General features: G+C 40.3%; 1 protein-coding gene and 1 pseudogene across 2 annotated transcripts in view; one reads left to right on the top strand and one right to left on the bottom strand.

Annotated features, from left to right (window-relative positions):
* FAM169B (family with sequence similarity 169 member B) overlaps positions 1-18,806 on the bottom strand; it is an 84,014-nt gene that overhangs the window by 22,034 nt on the left and 43,174 nt on the right. Inside the window, 1 exon segment of the mRNA XM_023220912.1 lies at positions 17,125-17,302. Within this exon segment, the coding sequence (XP_023076680.1) occupies positions 17,125-17,302 (178 nt within the window).
* LOC111548417 lies at positions 12,110-12,579 on the top strand (annotated as a pseudogene). The gene has a single exon (XR_002733400.3). The product of XR_002733400.3 is annotated as a mitochondrial import receptor subunit TOM20 homolog pseudogene (transcript).

Below are 18,806 nucleotides of genomic sequence, written 5' to 3'. Positions count from 1 at the left end.
CATGGAACTTTCTCCAAGATAGACCATATGATAGACCATAAAATGAGCTTCAATAAATTAAGAAAACTAAAATGATATCAAGCACCCTCTTAGACCACAGTAGAATAAAACTGGAAATCAATTCCAAAAGGAACCTCCAAAACTATGCATATATATGGAAATTAAATAACCTTCTCCTGAATGATCACTGGGTCAAAAATGAAATCAAAGGAAATTTAAAAATTCTTCAAACTGAACAGCAATAGTGACACAGCCTATCAAAACTTCCAGGACACAGCAACGGTAGTGCTAAGAGGAAAGTTCATAGCCCTAAACACCTACATCAAAAAGTCTGAAAGAGTATAAACAGACAGTCTAAGGTCACACCACCTCAAGGAGCTAGAGAAACAAGAACAAACCAAACCCAAACCTAGCAGAAAAAAGGAAATAACCAAGACCAGAGCAGAACCAAATGAAATTGAAACAAACAAACAAAAAATACAAAAGATAAATGAAACAAAAAGCTGGTTATTTGAAAAGATAAATAAAATTGATACACCATTGGCAAGATTAACCCAGAAAAGAAGAGAGAAAATCCAAATAAGCTCAATAAGAAATGAAATGGGAGATACTACAACTGACACCACAGAAATACAAAAGATCATTCAAAGCTACTATGAACACCTTTACATGCATAAACTAGAAAGCCTAGAAGAGATGGATAAATTCCTGGAGAGATACAACCCTCCTAGCTTAAATCAGGAAGAATGACATACCCTGAATAGACCAATAACAAGCAGCATGATTGAAATGGCAATTTAAAAATGACCAACAAAAAAAGTCCAGGACCAGATGGATTTACAGCAGAATTCTACCAGACATTTACAGAAGGATTGGTACCAATCCTACTGACACTATTCCACAAGATAGAGAAAGAGGGAACACTCCCTAAATCATTCTATAAAGCCAATATCACCCTAACACCAAAACCAGGAAATGACATAGCCAAAAAAGAAAACTACAGACTGAATCCCTGATGAACATAGATGCTAAAATCCTTAACAAAATACTAGCTAACCGAATCCAACAACATATCAAAAAGATAACCCACCGTGATCAAGTGGGTTTTATACCAGGGATGTAGGATGGTTTAACATACACGAGTCAATAAATGTGATACATCACATAAACAGAATTAAAAACAAAATTCACATGATCATCTCAATAGATGCAGAAAAAGCATTAGACAAAATCCAGCATCGCTTTATGGTTAGAACTCTTAGCAAAATCGGTACACAAGGGACATACCCCAATATAATTAAAGCCATGTAAGACAAACCCACAGCCAACATAATATTGAATGGGGAAAAGTTGAAAGCATTCCCTCTGAGAACCGGAACAAAACAAGGATGCCCAACTCTCACCACTCCTCTTTAACATAGCCAAACTCTGGAATTCCTAACCAGAGCAATCGGACAAGAGAAAGAAGTAAAGGGCATCCACATCAGTAAAGAGAAAGTCAAACTGTCACTATTTGCTGATGATATACTCATTTACCTAGAAAACCCTAAAGACTCCTCTAGAAAGCTCCTAGAACTGATAGAAGAATTCAGCAAAGCTTCCAGATACAAAATTAATATACACAAATCACTAGCTCTTCTATACACCAACAGCAACCAAGCAGAGAATCAAATTAAGAACTCAACCCCTTTTATAATAGCTGCAAAAAAACAGAAATACTTGGGAATACACCTAATCAAGAAGGTGAAAGACCTCTACAAGAAAAACTACAAGACACTGCTGGAAGAAATCATAGATGACACAAACAAATGGCAACACATCCCATGCTCATGGATAGGTAGAATCAATATTGTGAAAATGACAATACTGCCAAAAGCAATCTACAAATTCAATGCATTTCCCATCAAAATACCACCATCATTCTTTGCTGAATTAGAAAAAATTCATATGGAACCAAAAAGATCCTGCATAGCCAAAGCAAGACTAAGCAAAAAGAAGAAATATGGAGGCATCACATTACCTGATTTCAAACTATACTATGAGGCCATAGTCACCAAAACAGCATGGTACTGGTATAAAAACAGGCACAAAGACCAATGGAATAGAATAGAGAATCCAGAATAAACCCAAATACTTATAGCCAACTGATCTTCAACAAAGCAAACAAAAACATAAAGTGGAGAAAGGACACTCTTTTCAACAAATTGTACTGGGATAATTGGCTAGCCACATGTAGGAGAATGAAATTGGATCCTTATCTCTCACCTAATATAAAAATCAATTCAAGATGGATCAAGAACTTAAATCTAAGACATAAAACTATAAAAATTCTAGAAGATAACATTGGAAAAACCCCTCTAGATATTGGCTTAGGCAAGGGTTTCATGACCAAGAACCCAAAAGCAAATGCAATACAAACAAAGATAAATTGTTGGGACTTAATTAAACTAAAGAGCTTTTGCATGGCAAAAGGAACAGTCAGCAGAGTAAACAGACAACCCACAGAGTGAGATAAAATCTTCACAATCTATACATCTGACAAAGGATTAATATCCAGAATCTACAATGAACTCAAACAAATCAACAAGAAAAAAAAACAAACAATCCCATCAAAAAGTGGGCTAAGGACATGAACAGCCAATTCTCAAAAGAAGATATACAAATGGCCAACAAATATATGAAGAAAATGCTCAACATCACTAATGATCAGGGCAATGCAAATCAAAACCACAATGCAATACCACCTTACTCCTGCAAGAATGGCCATAATCAAAAAGTAGTAGATGTTGGTGTGGCTGTGGTGAACAGGGAACACTTCTACACTGCTAGTGACAATGTAAACTAGTACAACCACTATGGAAAACAGTGTGGAGATTCCTTAAAGAACTAAAAGTAGAACTACCATTTGATCCAGCAATCCCACTACTGGGTATCTACCCAGAGGAAAAGAAGTCATTATTAAAAAAAAAAAAAAAAGATACTTGCACATGCGTGTTTATAGCAGCACAATTCTCAATTACAAAATCAGGGAACCAACCCAAATGCCCATCAATCAACAAATGAATATAGAAACTGTGAGATATATATATATATATATACACACACACATACACATACATACACATGATGAACTACTACTGAGCTATTATAAAAAGAACTAATGGCATTCGTAGCGACCCAGATGAGACTAGAGACTATTCTTTTAGGTGAAGTAACTCAGGAATGGAAAACCAAACATATGTTCTCATTCATAAGTGAGAGCTAAGCTATGATGATGCAAAGGCATAAGAATGACACAATGGACTTTGGGGACTCAGGGAGAAAGGAAGGGAAGGGGGTGAGAAATAAAAATCTACAAATAGGGTACAGTGTATACTGCCCAGGTGATGGGTGCACCAAAATCTCACAAATCACCACTAAAGAACTTACTCATGTAACCAAACACCACCTGTTCCCCAATAACTTATGGAAATTAAAAAAAAAAAGACATCACTAAGAAAATGAAAAAACAAGCCACAGACTGCAAGAAAATGTTTACAAATCACATTTCTGATAAAAGACTTAGATTCAAAATACATAAAGAACTCTAAATTCAATAAGAAAACAAACAACTCTATTAAAAATGAACAGAAAATCTAAACAGACATTTCTTCAAAGAAAACACACAAATGACTACTTATCAATTAAAAAATATTTCACATCCTAAGTCCTTAGGGAAATGCAAGTTACAACCACAGTGAAATGCCACTTTTGGCCTACTAGAATGGCTATAATAAAAACACAATAACAACTGTTGACAAGGATGTGGAGAAATTGAAATCCTCATCTACTGCTGATGGAAATGTATTATGGTACAGCCACTTTGTGAAACAGTTTGTCAGTTACTTAAGAAGTCAAACATAAGCTTACCCAATGACCCAGCAATTCTACTCCTCGGAACCTATCCAAAAGAAATGAAAATGATGCCTATGCAAAGACATGTTTGTGAACGTTTATAGCAGGGTAATTCATAATAGCCTAAAACTGGAAACAACCCATCAACTGATAGATGCATAAACAAAATGTGATATCCATACAATGGAATACCACTCCGAAATAAAAAGGAACAAAATATTAACACATGCTGCAATTTGGATGAACCTTGAGAACACACCGTGCTAAACAAAAAAGAAACCATATGCGGCCGGGCACAGTGGCTCAGGCCTGTAATCCCAGCACTTTGGGAGGCCAAGGCGGGCGGATCATGAGGTCAGGAGATTGAGACCATCCTGTCTAACATGGTGAAACCCCGTCTCTACTGAAAATACAAAAAATTAGCCAAGCGTGGTGGTGGGCACCTGTAGTCCCAGCTACTCGGGAGGTTGAGGCAGGAGAACGGCATGAACCCGGGAGGCAGAGCTTGCAGTGAGCCGAGATCATGCCACTGCACTCCAGCCTGGGCAACAGAGCAAGACTCCGTCTCAAAAAAAAATAAAGAAAGAAAGAAACCAGATGCAAAAGATTGCATATTTTATCATTCCATTTATTGAACTGTCCTGGAAAGGCAAGTTGGTAGAGACAGAACAGATCAGTGATTGCTTGGAGCTGGGATGGAAACAGACTGACAGCAAACAGACAGTATTTTTGGAGGGGTGATGGAAATGTCCTAAAACTGGATTTTGATGATGGTGACACAACTCTCTAAATGTGCCAAAAATCACTGAGTTATACACTTATAATTGGCAAATGTTATGGAATGCAAAAATTATTCAACAAATTGAATTATTCAATTAATAATCATTCAAAATTATTCAAGAATATTCAATAAAATTGATTTCTTAAAAATACAATGGATTAATTTTTTTTAAAAAAAGATTGTAACATATCAATTTAAAAAAGGGAAAAGAGTAACTTTACAGTGGAGAAATCTAGCAGACACTCTCTTAACTGTGATCAGGGTTATCACTAGTAGTAACATTCATATCATGCACCCCACCTCTCTGATATGATGTGAGGAAAAAGGTACTTCCCTTTTCCCCCAAATTCAAAGCCCCACAGTCTAATAATGAGTAAACATCAGGCAAGTATATATTAACGGACATTCTATAGATCACCTGACCAGTACTTCTCAAAAGTGTCCAGATGGTCAAAAACAAGGAAAAACCAAGGAAAGGTCTCAGATTGGAAGAGTAGACTAAAGAGGCTTGAGGACTAAATGTAACATGGTATGCTGGATCAGGAAGAGGGATTGTTATGGTCTGAATGTGTCCCCCAAAATTTATATATTGAAACTTCATCACCAAAGTGATAGTATTAAGAGATAGGGCCTTTAGAGGGTGATTAGGCCCTGAAGGCTCCAGCCTCATGGATGAGATTGGCACCCTTATGAAACGGCTGGAGGGAGTGAGTGAAAAGGGGCCCTTTTCTCCCCTTTCCATCCTTTCACCATGTGAGGACACAGCATTCATCCCCTCAGGAAGATACATTAACAAGACGCCATTTGGAGGCAAATGGCGGGACTCATTTGGGTCCTCACTATACATTGAACCTGCTAGTATCTTGATCTTAGACTTCTCAGCCTCTAGAACTGTGAGAAATAAATTTCTATTGCTCATAATTACCCAATCTGTGGTATTTTGTTATAGCACCACAAACAGACTAAAGTGGGGATTAATATCTAGAAAATATAAAGAACCATTCAGCCTCAACAACATAAAAACAATCTGCAAGTCCATAGCTTACATCATATTCAACAGTGAAAAGATGCAAGATATTCCTCTAAGATCAATAACAAGGATATTCACACTTGCCACTTCTATTCAACATAGTACTAGAAGTACTAGCCACAGCAATGAGGCAAGAGAAAGAAATAAAAGCCATCCAAACTGGAAAGGAAGAAGTTAAATTGTCTCTGTTTGCAGCAGATGACATAACCTTTACTTTGTCTTTCTTTTTCTTTCTTTTTTCTTTTCTTTCTTTTCCTTCCTTCCTTCCTCTTTCTCTCTTTCTTTTTTATTTTCTTTTCCTTCCTTCCTTCCTCTTTCTTTCTTTCTTTCTTCCCTCCCTCCCTCCCTCTCTCTCTCTCTTTCTTTCTTTCTTTCTTTCTTTCTTTCTTTCTTTCTTTCTTTCTTTCTTTCTTTCTTTCTTTCTTTCTTCTCTTCCTTTCTTTCTCTTTTATTTTTGAGACAGGGTCTCACTCTGTCAACCAGGCTGGAGTGCACTGGCATGATCATAACTCACTGCAGCCTAAACCTCCCAGGCTCAAGCAATCCTCCTGCCTCAGCCTCCCAAGGAGCTGGGACAACAGGCACATCACCATACCTGGCTAATTACTTTTTGATTTTTTTTGTAGAGACAGGGTCTCCCTATGTTACCCAGGCTGGTCTCAAACTCCTAGGCTCAAGTGAGCCTCTGGCCTTGGCCTCCCAAAGTGCTGAGATTTCAGGGATGAGTCACTGTGCCCAGCTGACACAATATTATATATAAAAAAAATCCTAAAGACTGTGTTTAAAAAGACTATTAGAACTAATAAACAAATTCAATAAATTTGCAGGATACAAAATCAACACACAAAAATCAGTAGTGTTTCTACACACTAACAATGAACTATCCAAAAGAAAAATTAAGGAAACAATCCCATTTACAATAGCTACAAAAAAGAAATAACAAAATACCTTAGGAATACATTTAACCGAAGAGATAAAATTCTATACAATGAAAACTATAACACTGATGAAAGAAATTGAAGAAGACACAAATAAATGAAAATTATCCCATGTTCATGGATTGGAAAAATTAATACTGTTGAAATGTCCCTGCTACCCAAAGCTATCTGTAGATTCAACACATTCTCTATCAAAATTCCAATGACATTTTTCACAGATATAGAAAAAAAATCCTAAAATTTGTATAGAACCACGAAAGACCCAAATACCCAAAGTGATCTTAATTAGAAAGAATAAAGCCGCAGGCATCACACTCTGTGATTTTAAAGCATATACAAAACTATAGTAATCAAAATAGCATAGAACCGACATAAAAACAGACTGATATAGCAATGGAACAGAATAATGAGCCCAGAAATGAACCCACATATGTACAATCAGTTGACTTTTGACAAAGATGCCAAGAACACACATTGGAAAAAGGACAGTCATTTCACTAAATGATGTTGGGAAAACAGGATATCCACATGCAAAAGAATGAAATTAGGCTCTTACCTCACATTATATACAAAAACCAACTCAAACTGGATTAAAGATTTAAATCTAAGGCTGAAACCTGTAAAACTACTATAATGTCATGGAAAGCTCCATGACATTGGCCTGGACAATGGTTTTTTTGAATATGATCCTGAAGCATAGGCAACAAAAGCAAAAATACCCAAAGGGGACTACATCAAATTAAAAAGCTTCTGCATAACAAAAGAAACAATCAACAGAATGAAAAGGCAACCTACAGAATGGGAGAATATTTGCAAAGCATACATCAGATGAAGGGTCAATATCTAAAACATGTAAGGAACACATACAACCTAATAGCAACAAAACAAATAACCCATTTTAAAAATGGGTGCATGATCTCATTTGCATGTAGAATCTAAAAAAGTCCAATTCATAGAAGCAGAGAGTAGGATGGTGGTTACCAAGGGCTAGAGGTGGGGAGAAACTGGGAAGATGTTGGTCAAAGGATACAAAATTTCACATAGACAGGAGAATAACTTAAGAAATCTACTGTACAACATGGTGACTACAGTTAATAACAGCATATAGTATACTTGAAAATTGTTATGAGAGTAGATTTTAAGTGTTCTCACTACAAATTACTGATAAATGTGTGAGGTAAGTTAGTTTGATTTAGCCATTCCACAATCTAGACATATTTCAAAACATCCTGTTGTACACCAAAAAATATATATATATCTGTCAATTTAAAAAACTTTAAATATGAATAATGTTATGTAACCATCATCACCATCCATGTCCAGAACTCTTTCCATATTATAAATGGAAACTCTGTACCCATTAAACAATAACTCCCTGTTTCCCTCTCCCTCTAGTTCTTGAAACCACCATTTTGCTTTGTATGAATTTGAGATAAATTCACAGTTTGAATATGAGTATTTTTTAAATTAATATTTTTTAATTGCCAGAAAATATTGAGTATATCTTTGGTGTACAACATGATGTCTTGAAATATGTATAGATTATGGCCAGGCGTGGTGGTTCACTCCTGTAATCCCAGCACTTTGGGAGGCCAAAGCGGGTGGATCACAAGGTCAGGAGATCGAGACCAACTTGGCTAACACAGTGAAACCCCATCTCTACTAAAAATACAAAAAATTAGCTGGGCGTGGTGGCGGGCGCCTGTAGTCCCAGCTACTCAGGAGGCTGAGGCAGGAGAATGGCATGAACCCGGGAGGGGGAGCTTGCAGTGAACCGAGATCGCGCCACTGCACTCCAGCCTGGGTGAAACAGTGAGACTCTGTCGTAAAAAAGAAATGTGTATAGATTACGTAATTTAAAAAAATTTTTTAAATTACGTACACACAACCAATTCAAAAAATAGGTAAAGGATTTGAATAAATACTTCTCCAAAGAAGATATACAAATGGCCAATAAGCATGTAAAAACATGCTCAGTAATCTTTAGGGAAATGCAAATCAAAACTACGAGGTACCACTTCATATCCATTAGGATGGTTACCACAAAAAAATAAGTGTTAGGAAAAATGGGGAGAAATTACAACCCTTGTGCACTGTTGGTAAAAATGTAAGGTGGTACAGCCACCATGGGAAACAGTGCGGCAATTCCTCAAAAAATGAAACCTAGAATTGCCACATGATCCAGCAATTCCAGTTTTGAGTATATGCCTAAACCAGACTCTCAAAGAGATATTTGTATATCCATGTTTACAGCAACATTATTCACAACAGCTACAACATGGATGCAATCCAAGTGTCCACTAACAAATGAATCAATAAGCAATATGTGGCATATACATACAGTGGAATATTATTCAGTTTTAAAAAGGAAGGACATTCTGGCACATGCTATAACACAGGTGAAACTGGAGGACATTATGCTAAGTGAAATAAGCCAGTCACAGATGGAAAAACACTGAGTGATTCCACTTATATGAGGCACCTAACATCGTCAGATTCAAACAAAGTAAAATGGTAGTTTCAAGAACTAGAGAGAGAGTGAAATGGCGAGTTATTGTTTAATGGGTACAGTTTCCATTTTATAATATGGAAAGAGTTCTGGAGATGGAGAGTGGTGATGGTTATACAACATCATCAATATATTTAATACCATTGAACCATACACTTAAAAATAAGTAAGATGCATTTTATTTTATGTGTATTTTACTACAATAAAAAAATTGGAAACAAAAAGGAAAGAAACTATCAACAAATTATAGAATTAATAGGAGATTTTAGCAAGGCTGACAAACCCAAAATCAATACTTAAAAATCTATATATTGGCCGAGGCAGGCAGATTGCCTGAGCTCAGGATTTCGAGACCAGCTTGGTCAACATGACGAAACCCTGTCTCTACTAAAATACAAAAAATTAGCCAGGCATGGTGGCGTGTGCCTGTAGTCCCAGCTACTCAGGAGGCCGAGGCAGGAGAATCACTTGAACCCAGGAGGCGGAGGTTGCAGTGAGCCGAGATCACGCCACTGCACACCTGGGCAACAGACCAAAACTCCATCTCAAAAAAAAAAAAAAAAACTATATATTAGAAACAATTGGAAAAAGGCTTTAAAATAAGATACCATTTCTTAGCCTCAGATCAGCAACCACTAAAACACTGGACAATACCAAGTGTTGGCAAAGATAAGGAGCAACAAAGCCTCCAACCTTCTGCTGGTGAGAATATAAATGGCTACAGTCATTTAGCAAAACAGTTGAGATTCATCATTACCTAGGAATGCTGAACTCATGCCTACTCCACAGGTGGAAAGCCCAGTTCGAATTATATACCCTAGATCAGTGTTTCTTAAACATTTTTCATTATGGCCAATTCAAGTAGCCTTTTAAGACATTTTTAATTAAATACTGATAAAAAATAAGACTTTGTTAAATAATGTTGATCTTTGAAAAGCCACAAACCACTGTAAATATCTAGGATTTTTTTGCTCCCCAAAAACAAATCACTGTCTCATTGGGGGCAATACCTCCTTGCTGAGAATGTGTGCCTAGGTCAGTGGTTCTCACACTTTAGAGTACATGAGAATCACCTGCAGGACTTGTTAACACAGACTGCTGGGCCCCACTGCAGAGTTTCTGATTCAGTAGGTCTGGGGAAGAGCCCAGGATTCCTGTATCCTACACTTCATGAGCAGCACAAAGCTGTGTCCTCTGGAAGGGGGGCTCTAAAAATTAGAGTTGTCAACAAAGGGCTGCCTGGTGGTCTTGACTAAGAGTATTCCAGCCCAGGTTGACACCAGAATACTTTTAGGCAAGACCACCAGGATTCCTCCATGGATTATTATGGGATATCTGCCAAACCCGTAGCTCTTCTTTAAAATTGCCCCACCATAGCCTCAGTTAAACAGACAGGGCTAGACAGCTGTCTCTGATCCACAGCACCCAGCCCACTTGACCACAGTTGAGCAAAAGGTGGACCCATGATCCATCTATAAGAAACCAATCCACCAGCCAGCTGGACTAGCACTATAGTAGGTCCTGGTCCTTGAAAGCAGTACAGTTAGAAGCCAGGCTGGCATCACAGCAAACTAAAGTCAACATTCTAAGGGAGCAAGAAACTTCAGTAAGTAAAGGAAGCTGGTCTGCAAAGAGACTAGAAGAGTAGCATGCCACTAGCAGCTGTGGGGTCACCATCCTAGCCTTAGAAGCCAGGCAGCACCCCACGAACTTCCCCTGCCCTCTTCCAGTGCCCTCCCTTCTTGTAATTCCAGGAGTAGACTTCTGTTCCTTGCAGTGGCAAGTCCCTTCTCTCTGGGTGGCAGACTTGGTACCTGAAACAACACTGCACTCTTGCCCCTCCATTTTTTGCTATGCTTCTACTAAAGTCCGGAAGACGGCAAGGCGGTCCCTGCTTGATGGGACAATAGTACAGGAGGTCCCTGTGGGCCTGGTGTCTGGGGAAGACAGAGAACAGAAGGCCCTGGTGACAGGCAGGGCTGAGGCCGACTCCACAGTGTCACTGTCATCTCACAGGTCCCATGCTTGCCTGGGCTCCAAATCACCTAGTTTAATATTTTTAAGTGTTGCCCTTGCATTTGTTCAAGGACTTTCAGGAATCATTTGTGTTGGGCTTTCAGGAATCTGAAATGCAAAGGTGTTCTTTTCAGATTTTTGTACAAAACCAAAATACTTACTAGCTCTGCCTTAAATTGACCGACTCTCCAATCCCTAGTCCAGTATTTTCTTCCCTTGAATGCTAACAGTTTTGTGGAATGGTGGTGTTAAAGCAAAAGTTAAAGAAAAACCTCACAATTTTGATTACCTAGGGAAAATTTCAACATGAAATAGTGAAATGGCTGAAGTGTCAATATTTTGTCAGAAAGACAATTACAGAACCATCAAACAAAGGGAGAAACTCAAACCACCCTATTAGCAAAATGTGTCCAAAGAGGGGTCTACCTGAAAACATCTTATTTATTCTATATAAAAGCACTCACTTGTTTGAAAACTGACTGGGCTCTTCAGCAGTAATGGGCCACAAACTACTGATACACACGTTATTGTGGATGAATCTCAAAGGCACAATGCTGAGTGAAAGAAGTCAGTCTCCATTGGCTAAACACTGCCTGATTTCACATATAGGATATTCTAAAGGAGACAAAACTGTAGTGATGGAGAACAGACCAGGGGTTGCTGGGGTTATGGGGAGGGGGGATGAAGTGTATGGGGGAGGTAATGAAACTATTGTTTATTTTCATTGTGGTTGTGGTTATTCAAACCTATACATGGGTTAAAATTCACAGAGTTGTAAAGCCCCCCAAAAGTGAATTTTACTCTACAACTTTTAAAAATAAGATATAGTTCCTGGCCTGCGGCCGTGGGGTGTGAGCTGCGCCCACCGCTCTGAGGGTTCGTGGCCCACCGCTCCTTCGCCGTCCCTGCAGCCACCGTCCACACTCAGCGTCGTAGAGAAGATGGTGGGTCGGAACAGCGCCGTCGCCACCAGTGTTTGCAGAGCCCTTTTTATTGGGTTCTGCATCTACTTCAACTGCAAAAGACGAAGTGAAGAACAGGCTTCCAGAATGAAGAAAGAAACAGAAGCTTGCCAAGGAGAGAGCTGGGCTTTCCAAGTTACCTGACCTTAAAGATGCTGAAGCTGTTCAGAAGTTCTTCCTTGAAGAAATACAGCTTGGTGAAGAGTTACTAGCTCAAGGTGAATATGAGAAGGGCGTAGACCATCTCACAAATGCAATTGCTGTGTGTGGACAGCCACAGCAGTTATTGCAGGTCTTACAGCAAACTCTTCCACCACCAGTGTTCCAGATGCTTCTGACTAAGCTCCCAACAATTAGTCAGAGAATTGTAAGTGCTCAGAGCTTGGCTGAAGATGATGTGGAATGAGAAACAAATGTCAACATAATAAAATCTCAGTTAAAAATATTTTTTAAATTTTTGGTAGTTGAGCAGCTCTGGGGGAATAAGGGCAAATATGCTTGTTATGAACTACACTGAAATCTACCAAAGTTAATGTTTACTTTGTGTAGATCTATTTGTCTATTTTATTCATTTTATACACTTTTTATTCATTTTATAAATATACTACGAGTTACTAAAAGAGTAAAAAATAAGATTTAAAGTTACAAGCAGACAGAAAAGGCATAGCTAAAATGCTTAGAAACAATGTATACTCTGCCAGGTGCGGTGGCTCATGCCTGTAATCCCAGTACTTTGGGAGGCTGAGGAGGGCGGATCACAAGGTCAGGAGTTCGAGACCAACCTGGCCAACATGGTGAAACCCCATCTCTACTAAAAATACAAAAATTAGCTTGGCGTGGTGGCACATGTCTGTAATCCCAGCTACTCAGGAGGCTGAGGCAGGAGAATTGCTTGAACCTGGGAGGCAGAGGTTACAGTGAGCAGAGATTGTGCCAATGCACTCCATCCTGGGTGACAAAGCAAGACTCCATCTCAAAAAAAAAAAGAAAGAAAGAAAGAAAAGAAACAACGTATACCCTTCAGTAGGCGTATTAGTCTGTTCCCACATTGCTATAAAGAAACACCTGAAACTGGGTAATTTATAAGAAAAAAGGTTTAAGTAGCTCAGGGTTCTACAGGCTATACAGGAAGCACGGCTGGGGAGACCTCAAGAAACTTTCAATCATGGCAGAAGGCAAAGAGGAAGCAGGCACATCTTACATGGCCAGAGCAGGAGGAAGAGAGACTGAAGGGGGAGGTACTACACACTTTTAAACAGCTAGAACTTTTGAGAATTCATTCACATCATGAGAACAGCAAGGGGGAAGTCCACCCCATGACCCAATTACTTCTCACTGGGCCCCCACTCCACCACTGGGGGTTACAATTGGACATGAAATTTGGGCCGGGCCACAAATCCAAACCATATCAGTAGGTAAAACCTGGCCCCTGTGATCCTATTTATGAAATGAATTTGTACATTTTGTTTTCCTCACAGAATGAAATTATAAACTTCAGCCAAGCCCAGGCTAAATTAACAGACATTCTGAATCATATGGATCTAAGCTTATGAAGAGAAACTGTTGTACTGAAAAGTGAGGAAGCATGCCATTTGCTGTGCCTATCTCTCAAACACCAATACAGCACCACCACATAACACTGTGGCAGGCACCAAGACAGAGCCAAGGCTGAAGAAACATCAGTAACTGTTCTGAACTTTTGAACTACAAACCCTTCCTATAGTCAATTAAACCACATGTACTCACTGGCAAATTTTCTTAACTTACATACGTAAAATAACAAAATATCATAAAATATACCTAATCACCATCAAAATTACTTTTTGTTTAATTTACCTGCATGCATAGCAACCGTTTTTTAATTCATCTAAATAGATCCCTCTCTCAACTTACAGGAAGAGATGGGAAGGCAAGGAACAAAGTTCTATGATCTATGCATGAACAGAATATTAGATAATGTTGGTGAGATGAAGTGGTCATGCAAATCCCTATATATAATAACTATTAAAAAATAAATTTAATAAAATATTTAAAGAAACTGCAAGACATCCAAAAGCAGAGAGAAGCCAGAGGAAAATTGGCTGGGCGCAGTGGCTCATGCCTGTAATCCCAGCACTTTGGGAGCACGAGGTCAGGAGATCGAGACCATCCTGGTTAACACAGTGAAACCCTGTCTCTACTAAAAAAAATACAAAAAATTAGCCAGGCATGGTGGTGGTCGCCTGTAGTCCCAGCTACTCAGGAGGCTGAGGCAGGAGAATGGCGTGAGCCCGGGAGGCAGAGCTTGCAGTGAGCCAGGATTGTGCCACTGCACTCCAGTCTGTGCAACAGAGTGAGATTCCATCTCAGAAAAAAACAAAAAAGAAGCCAGAGGAAAATTTACTTTCAGAAAACTGCAACCGAAATTGGTAGAACCTGTGAGTTTACAGCTTACCAGCCACAGGATTAATTCCACCTGCAAGGCTACAAAAAAAAAAAAACATTGGTGGGAAAAACTGCAGCCTTACCAGCTAAATGTGTCAAATATCAGAATTCAGGATGTGAAAATAAGCAGAAATTTAATGAGGAAGCCCTAGCAGCATGAGGACCACAGAATTAGTGAGACCCAAATTCAGAGCATAAACTTCCCAAATCTGGCTTATAGCTAGTCTACATATGAGTGCAGCAGACCCCAAGGGATCCAGCACAAAAGAAGCCAGAGCTCAGGAGATACCCACTCTTGAAAGATGGAACTACACAGGATTAGACCTCTGTGTCCTCACCCAAATCTCATCTTGAATTGTGGTCCCCACATGTTAAGGGAGAGACCTGTAATACCCACATGTCAAAGGAGGGAGGTGATTGCAGTTTAAATCCAGGCAAGTTCAATGCCTGCTAAAACAAAAATCTCAAAATCCTCAGGAAAAAAAAATTAGTTGCTGCAATGACTAGTTATCAACCAAAAATTACTAAATATGCAAAGAAACAGGAAAGTGTGACCCTTACTCAGGAAAAAAAATAAATTGCCGAGTAACTAACAGTCCATTGCCACTTCAAAAACCAGTTCATTGATGAAAATAATGTGACCTCACAAGCAGCTTCAGGGAACTTTTCACTGAATTTGTGGGATCCATCAGAAATGAAAAGGCAGAATTCAAGCACCCAGTCTGATCTGCCTCAGCTCAGCATCCTTAGGTCCTCCCTCTCCTCCAAGGCTCTGAATCTGCCTGGGGAAGAGCAGGGCAGTTGCAGACAACCCCTGCATCCCTCCCCAGAATCAGGACCCTTGGTATCACTGCCTCCAGGAATAGTAGCAGGACTAGGCAAGACCAAGGTCAAGCTCTTTCTGCCACCTACCTGTGGTTTCACACATCAAGCTGGAATCTAACAGTTTTTGTTATTATTAGTAGGATGTCTACACCACAAATGATTTGGTTACAGATTCAAAAACAGCCATTTGGTAGAAAATGGCCACTGATGAGTCTCCCAGGAAACAGGAGTTACAAAAAGCTTCCTTTTCATTTTAATTTTTCTCTAGATCCCTTGGTCTATCTTAAATGGCGAAAGAACATGACCACTCAAAAAAGTGAAAGGGCATCAAAATCTGAGGGCAAAGGCTGTCGTGAGGAAAGGAGATGAAAGCCACAGGGGCTAAAGCTACGACTGACTTTGCAAATAATTAACCAAGAAATGAAGAAGTGGTCTGGATGAGAAACTGCTGTATCTCACTGAGGAAAAAACAAAAAGGTGAGAAACACAAATTTATCGCATCCTGGACAGGTCAAACACACACACAATGTGAACATGGCTCAGAACTAAACTCAGCATCTTTAGCACCGGAGAAAAACATCTAACTCATAGTACATCCATGGCAGTTTACTGAGTGGATTGATTTTTCTTAAAATTGAGAACTTTTTGACAACCAAATGATGGAGCTGGAATTAGTTAGGTGAGAGATGTTGACAGCCTTTAAAAATTAAATAAAGAGGCCAGGCATGGTGGTTCATGCCTGTAATCCCAGCACTTTGGGAGGCTGAGGCAGGAAGATCACTTGAGCCCAAGAATTTGAGGCAGCAGTGAGTTATGATCACGACGCTGCACTCCATCCTGGATGACAAAGAGATCCCATCTCAATAAAAAAAAAAGAGAGAGAGAGAGACAGAAGAAAAGAAAGAATGAAAAAAAGAAAGCAACTTTAAAGAAGAAAACCGGTGGCCAGGCGCAGTGGCACACACCTGCAATCCCAGCACTTTGGGAGGCTGCAGCAGGCAGATGGCTTAAACTCAGGAGCTCGAGACCAGCCTGGGCAACATGGCAAAACCCCATCTCTACAAAAAATACAAAAATTAGCCAGATGTGGCTGGAGTCCCAGCTACCCAGGAGGCTGAGGCGGCAGGATCACCTGAGCCCAGGGAAGTTGAGGCTGCAGTGAGCCGTGATCGTGCCACTGTACTCCAGCCTGAGCGACATCAAGCAAGACCCTGCCTCAAAAAATTAAAAAAAAAAAAAAAAAAAAAGACGAGACAAATCCGTTCAGCAAAATGGTACTAGTCCCACACTTATCACTGGCGACTGCCCTTCAAGTCAGAGATTTTCACCCTAATCTTGTTATCATGGCCGGACTCCCTCTCTTCTGAGGTAATGTCTATAAATCTTGGCATCCAAGGTGCTTTTGCTCCACATGTCAGCTATTAGCACTGGTATTTTTCCTGACAACTAACTAATAACACTGAAGGAAAGAAATGAATTTTATACCATTAACTACAATTAGGTGTTTTTTAGAGGGGACATGGCACTGCCTGGAAATCAAAGGGACATGCTTTTGACCATGTTTGCCACTGAGATGAAAAATGTGGTGGAAATGGAATCCATACATGGGGTTCATTTACACCCAACTTAATTCAGAAGAGAAGATTCTCTCCACACAGCTGGTGCTGAGGGAACCCTCCAGGCCAGGCAGAGCCCTAGAGAGCCCCGCTCAGTCCAGCCTGAAGTGATGGCCTTGCATCCCTCACCTTTCATCTTGGTTGTGTAAAACCCAACAGCCGCTCCACGCCTCCACAGGATTTTAGCTTGTTCCTTCACAGAGTGAGGTAGAAAAAACATGTCATCATCATCCAAATTTCTCTCCAGTCTTCCAAAAATAATGACGTTTAGAATGAAAAGCACAATCCTTTCCCCAAACGACTGAACCTTTGGAAAAAAAGAAAGAAAGAAAAGAGCAACAATAATCACATGAGACAAGAGAGGAAAATCATATGCAATAAATTCTGGGCTTGGACATGACCCACACGTTGGGGCCAGGTGTGAGCTCCTCTATCGAAGATTCGTTTTGTGCTCAAAGATCCAAAACGTGAATCATGGCATCTCACAGAGGCTTCCACACCACTGACCTTTTGTTTGGACGAACGGAGGCAGGATGGCGCACTTCCGGGTTCTTCACTAACTCTTCCCGCGCGCGCGAAAATGCAGCCGGCGCCCGGGAAGGTGCAGATCAACTGGGCATGTGCCAGGTGACGTCAATCCGAAGAGACCAAGATTTACCTGATCGCACCCCCACACCTTAGGTTACCAAAATAAACTTGCAGTTTTGCTCCTACACTTGCCTACCCGCTGGTTCTTTTGTGCCCGCTGGGCTGGTCTTAGAAAAACAAATCACCTTTCACACCATGCGGCCTCCAGGAGCAGAGAACAATGCCAGGGGCGGCCCCTGGGTCCTCAAGACCACAGACCAGGAATGTGAGACGACAAAGCACAATCCATCACATGGTAACAAAACAGGAATTTAACACTGGGGGACTGGGCAACCCATTTCAACTGACCCGCTGGATGTGTCCTGAAATAAACCCAATCTGCCATTTTCATGACAGCAGGCCCCGGAATTCTGGCCATCAGAAGGAGGGTAAATAATGTGGGAGATCAATTGCTACACCAAAAGCAGGTGAGTTTCAACGGCTTGTGACAGAGTTGGAGCACACACTGGCATCCTAATCCCAGAGAATTACAGGGACTCGGGGCACACCCCTTCTAAGGCTGTAAAATTGAACCATCTCTTGCCTGTAGCAAAGTTATCACAAGTGAGGAAATTGTATTGTGGTCAAAGTCAGGCCCACACAGTTAGAAGCTTTCCCCTTTGCAAGTCAAAATGACTTCACACTCCTGCCTATTAAAATGCTGTGCATTTGTGTAGCCCATGGATGGCAAATAGGTGGTAGAAACCAAGGTCTCCCACCCCTGGATTCAGAGCAGACCTATCTGTCCAGCTAAGCACGGACACGGTCTCGGAAGCCTCCTTAACGCAGCCCTTCAGACAGTCACGAGCAACTGCTAAAATGTGGCACGAGGTGAAACCAATCAGCTGTTTATGAAGTGACAATGCTGTTGTATTGGAATTTACTCTGCAACACTGCTACGTGACAGCCTCTGCATGTGTGTATTTGTCACTTCATCCTATGCATTACCTCCAGATCAACAAGGCCACTAACTGGTCCATGACATCCACCCACATGCTCCCATTTGATTCTCACCACCTGGCTGGGGAGGTCCTGGTTCATAGGTGGGGAAATTGAAGCTCAAAGAGGGTGATTACATTTATTGATTTCCCTGCCTCATTTCAAAGAGGACTTGAGACAGCTGGACAAGGGATCTGTCAGAGGCAGGCACAAAACAACAGACTGGGGCTTTCCAGTCCAGCCAG

The sequence above is a fragment of the Piliocolobus tephrosceles genome, chromosome 6, assembly GCF_002776525.5.
Source record: "Piliocolobus tephrosceles isolate RC106 chromosome 6, ASM277652v3, whole genome shotgun sequence".
Classification (NCBI taxonomy): Eukaryota; Metazoa; Chordata; class Mammalia; order Primates; family Cercopithecidae; genus Piliocolobus; species Piliocolobus tephrosceles.
The sequence above is the reverse complement of the archived record's forward strand: the minus strand, read 5'-3'. Positions and strand labels throughout refer to the sequence as shown.